Raw genomic sequence first — 4,460 nt, forward strand, 5'->3', positions numbered from 1 at the left:
ATTGATTTGTTCAACCCAAGCAAAAGAATAACATGCATTAGATTAATTACATTGATCCTAAATGCTGCCTGAAGCTTGTCACTTTTGTGGGAAAGTCTGGCCATTCGCTTGTGAATGTTTAAAGAGAAAATTAAATGATAATAAAGAGAATAAAGCACAACCAAAAGCCATGCTGGAAAAATCTAATCAGTGTTATTTTTCATGTGAATCTATGTGTTTTTTTTTTTTTTTTTTTTTTTTTTTGCTGTTTGTTGAGACTGCCTCTTGACCAAAGGTCTTGTAGTTTGTGCACCTCATCAGCATTGTGCAAAAAACCCTAGTGGTGAGAGCACAACAGGCATATATAGCATTCTCTGTGCATGCCTCCCTTACCTTTCCGTAAAATCAAAATCAAATTCAATAATATCTTCCATGCACAAATTTGTGGTTATTCCAATACCTCAGTTACATTTAATAGAAAGAAATATGTAGGAATTAAAAATTACAGTGCATTTTGGCCCAGAGTCTATGCATTTTGCACTTGCTGTCCCACATCCTGTCAAACAGAAACTACTGCTGTTTTAAACCACAGCATCACAGCTTAAAGAAAACAGCATTATGAAGAGATACAAAGACCAAGCAAGCCTTGTTGATTTACAGCCTTATTGAACTACATTAAAATGTTGTGTATTGTTAACTATACTCTCTACCGGTCAGCGTCATGGTGTGTGGGGAATGAGGAGGTCCAGAATATGCACATTTATTAGATAATCCACAAGGAACCGGAACAGCAGGGGAAAAAAATCCAAACACAACATACAAGACATTAAGAACCAACAAACCAAATGGGGAACAGAACCAAACTTAAATACACAAACTAATTAGACGAGGACAGGTGTAATCGATGACATCGATTAATTGGACAATGATTAATAAGACAATGACATCATAATTGGAAATGGAACAGGAAGGACCAAATAAGGGCACACAAAGGGAAAAAACAAAGAAACAGTCCACAGGGGTGTGACACTACCCAATATAAAGAAGAAAGCATGCCGCATTTCCTTTCTGCGGTCACAAAGTAATCTATAAATTCTCTGCCAAAAGCCTGTGTCAGATTTCTCTAGTGGGCCTGATGTACCCAATATTATTAATTTTGTTCTATGCCAAACCTTTTTTTTTTACTGTAATGGTTCTGTGTTCAGCCTTTTTCTGTGTTCCTGTGGATCATTCAACCCAGTCACTGCTTGCCTTCAAAGGACAGCAGTAAATAACCAAAAGAATCCTAATTTTTGTTCAGTAAAGTGGTGAGATTAACAGTGTTGTTGCCGACTGTTAGGACCTTTGCAACAACTGAAACAATTTGGCAAAGTGTTATGGATCTGTAATGTGGTCAATAGATTTGGAATAGATATTGCATTCCAATATGGGAATACTTTCATAATAACATGGCCGTCTGGAATGAAGGAAGTGACATTTGAAGGGCAGCTTCACCAATTTGTAACCAGTTTTGTGATATTGGAATCAAAAAGTAACCCTTAAACCTCATCATAGAAGCACTTGTCAATGGGTTTGTCTGGTGTTGAGGTCTTGATTATTTTATATTGTTAATTTATTTTTATTGGAATAATGAATTCACCTAACCTGCATATCTTTGGGAACCGGTGTGCCCGGCGTAAACCCACACAAACACAGGGAGAACACGCAAAGTCCACACAGAAAGGCCCTACTGTCCCTGCTGGGGCTCAAACCAGAGACCTTTTTGTTGCAAGACAACAGTGCTAACCATCTTGTCCAAGATGTTATTCTTGCTTCTTCCGTAAAGAAAATGTATTTTTGGAGGACAGCGTTTTAGGAATTATCTCCATACAATGGACTTTAATAGTGCCCACTTCTAAAATACAGTTTAAATGCAGCTTCAAAGGGCTTTAAAGGGTCTTAAGGGTCTTATCTAGCAAAACGATTGGTCATTTTCTTAAAAAAAAAAAAAAAAAAATATTATCCTCTTAACCTCAAATGCTTGTCATGCCTAGCTCTGCGATGCGCACATTTACTCTGTGTACCCCGGTTCAATACAGTTAGGGTATGTTCAAAACTCATTTTCTTATCAACTTCAAAATTGTCCTACATTGCTGCAGGAGTGCTGACCCAGTGTTTACACAGTGAACGTCAAACACTATTCACAAAAAGTAAAGGGGGTGAGTAAATTATCTGTAATTTTTTGTTCTGGAAGTGAACTTCTACTTTAAAGGGGATGTAGTGCTGACAAATATCCTTATACACCTTCACCTCCCTCACACTGATCACACTTTTTTTAAAATAATCCCTCACACTTTTTTTTAAAATAATTGTTAAAATAACTATAAAACCGTATTGTATTGATTGGTTTTGATTGTGTGATAAAAGTTTATAATTATTATATCTTATTTAAAAAAAAATTGTCAACATTAAGTGAAAATGGAACATCAATTTATAATATTTGATAATATCAGAATTGAATCTAGCAGCTTATATAACAGAGAGAGAAATTGTATGCAGCAACAGAGTAGGCCTTCTATTTAAAAAAAAAAAAAGCTCAACAGAACTACAAAGGCATCTCACTTAGCAGCATAGCGTGCACGAACAGGAAACAGATAAGCAGGAAGCAGTCAGTGGCCCTGTGGTTACCATGTGTAATACTCACTCACAAATATTACACTTGACGGGTCTTTTTTCAACTCCTCCTCTGACTACTATATGAAATATATTTCATATTTTATTTAATAATTGCATTACTTTTTTTTGATTGTTCACTTAACCTTTTGGAAAGGAGACTCTGAAACCAGAAAAAAATGAAAACATTTTTTTTTTTTTAATCTTTAATAGAAATAAGGGTCTGCATGTTGCAACTTCTGTACTACACAAATTAAAGGGATAGATGACCCAATAGTGAATCATTTCCCTCATGTTGTTTTAAACCTGTATAGCGTTCTTTATATATATATATATATATATATATATATATATATATTATATATATTTTTTTTTTTTTTTTTAAAGAGTCTCTTCAAACTGGTGGACAGGAGTTGTTTTATGATGGGTTGTCTCACCTGTAAAAGGTTAGTAAACATGCACACACACACACACACACACACACACACACACACACACTCACACTCACAAATATTAGTATTATATATGGTGTATTGATAGTATATGAAATGAAACCACAGATCTGAATCTGGTTTGTCTGATGAATAAATATCAAATAGCTCAAACTCTGGCGGTCTGCTTTCAGATGTTTGGCTGCCATTGTGTTTGTAGTGATTCTGATTGTGATAATCAGTCTGATACACTCTCTGAGACCCTCTGAGATCAATACTAAAACAGCAGTGGCAGCCGATGCCGGGACTTGCTCTGAGATCGGGAGGTATGATTCTAAAGAGCCACTTTTATGTTTTTGGGAGAGATTGCTTGGATGAGCGATGATAATTTTGCAGTAGTAAGATTAAGTAATTGCTCTTCTTGAGTTTGCAGGGACATATTGAAGCGCAAAGGTTCAGCAGTAGATGCTGCTATCGCCGCTCTGCTGTGTGTGAGTCTGGTTAATGCTCAAAGTGTGGGCATTGGAGGAGGGGGGGTTTTCACCATATACAATGCATCAACAGGTAAGTGAGACAGTATCAGAAAAAAAAAAAATAAATCAAACATCTTATGAATGCTCAGATTTATAAAGGACATCTTGGACTAGTCAATTTTTCAAACAATATAATATAATATAATATAATATAATATAATATAATATAATATAATATAATATAATATAATATAATATAATATAATATAATGTAATTAACATAATATAATTTTATTTATGTATTTATTGCCATTTAGCAGATACAGTTTAAGTAAAGCGGTTTATCATATTGATAATAATTCCTGTAACACTTATTTGAGCACATTTTGTTTTTGGAACAGGTATGTACTTTATGTGTTTTTACCCAAGTGGTTTTTGAGCAACATCTTTACTAGCTCTTAAATAACATTTTCTTTAATCAACCAGATTTTAGGGCCAAATATAAGGTTTATTGTTTGGGTTAAGTTAGGGCTTAGTTGGAGGCTTGCACACCAGAGCTATCAACTTCAGTGTAAGTTCACCCAAAATGGAAATTCTGGAAAATCATTTGCACATCCAAATCTGCATAAATTTATTTCTTCTGTTGAGCACAAAAGAAGATCTTTTGAACTGAACAGTTGTTGGTAGCAACTGACTTCTATTCAAAACATCTTATTTTTTGTTCAACAGAAGACAGAGATGTGTGAAGTGACACAAGCATGTTTGCTTTGTTCACTGTGAGATTTTCAGAATGAAGAAGCTGTGTGTGGTAGAAATGTTTTTCCAAGACAGAGGACAACTCTTCAGGTCTCCCGCTTGTGTGCAGCTGATGCTTACCTGTGTGGGAAACTTTAGGCTAGGCGAGGAAATTCCAGTCAGCCTTTAT

General features: G+C 35.1%; 1 protein-coding gene across 1 annotated transcript; it reads left to right on the forward strand.

Moving 5' to 3' along the window:
* Positions 1–222: 222 nt before the first annotated feature.
* On the forward strand, positions 223–3,656 carry LOC127159648 (glutathione hydrolase 1 proenzyme-like). Its single transcript, XM_051102429.1, has 4 exons — positions 223–2,712; positions 3,018–3,077; positions 3,257–3,388; positions 3,496–3,656. Exons 1-4 carry the CDS (start codon positions 2,648–2,650, stop codon positions 3,632–3,634), a joined length of 396 nt encoding a protein of 131 aa, XP_050958386.1. The 5' UTR covers positions 223–2,647; the 3' UTR covers positions 3,635–3,656.
* Positions 3,657–4,460: the final 804 nt, after the last annotated feature.

This window comes from Labeo rohita, unplaced genomic scaffold (assembly GCF_022985175.1).
Source record: "Labeo rohita strain BAU-BD-2019 unplaced genomic scaffold, IGBB_LRoh.1.0 scaffold_2390, whole genome shotgun sequence".
Lineage (NCBI taxonomy): Eukaryota > Metazoa > Chordata > Actinopteri > Cypriniformes > Cyprinidae > Labeo > Labeo rohita.

Excerpts from the sequence above, each read along its gene's own strand:
- LOC127159648 (XM_051102429.1), top strand. The coding sequence starts at position 2,648 with ATGTGTAATACTCACTCACAAATATTACACTTGACGGGTCTTTTTTCA. Across the intron at positions 2,713-3,017 it reads TCAACTCCTCCTCTGACTAC|GAGTCTCTTCAAACTGGTGG; the intron begins TATATGAAATAT and ends TTTTTTTTTAAA. Across the intron at positions 3,389-3,495 it reads ACTTGCTCTGAGATCGGGAG|GGACATATTGAAGCGCAAAG; the intron begins GTATGATTCTAA and ends TTGAGTTTGCAG.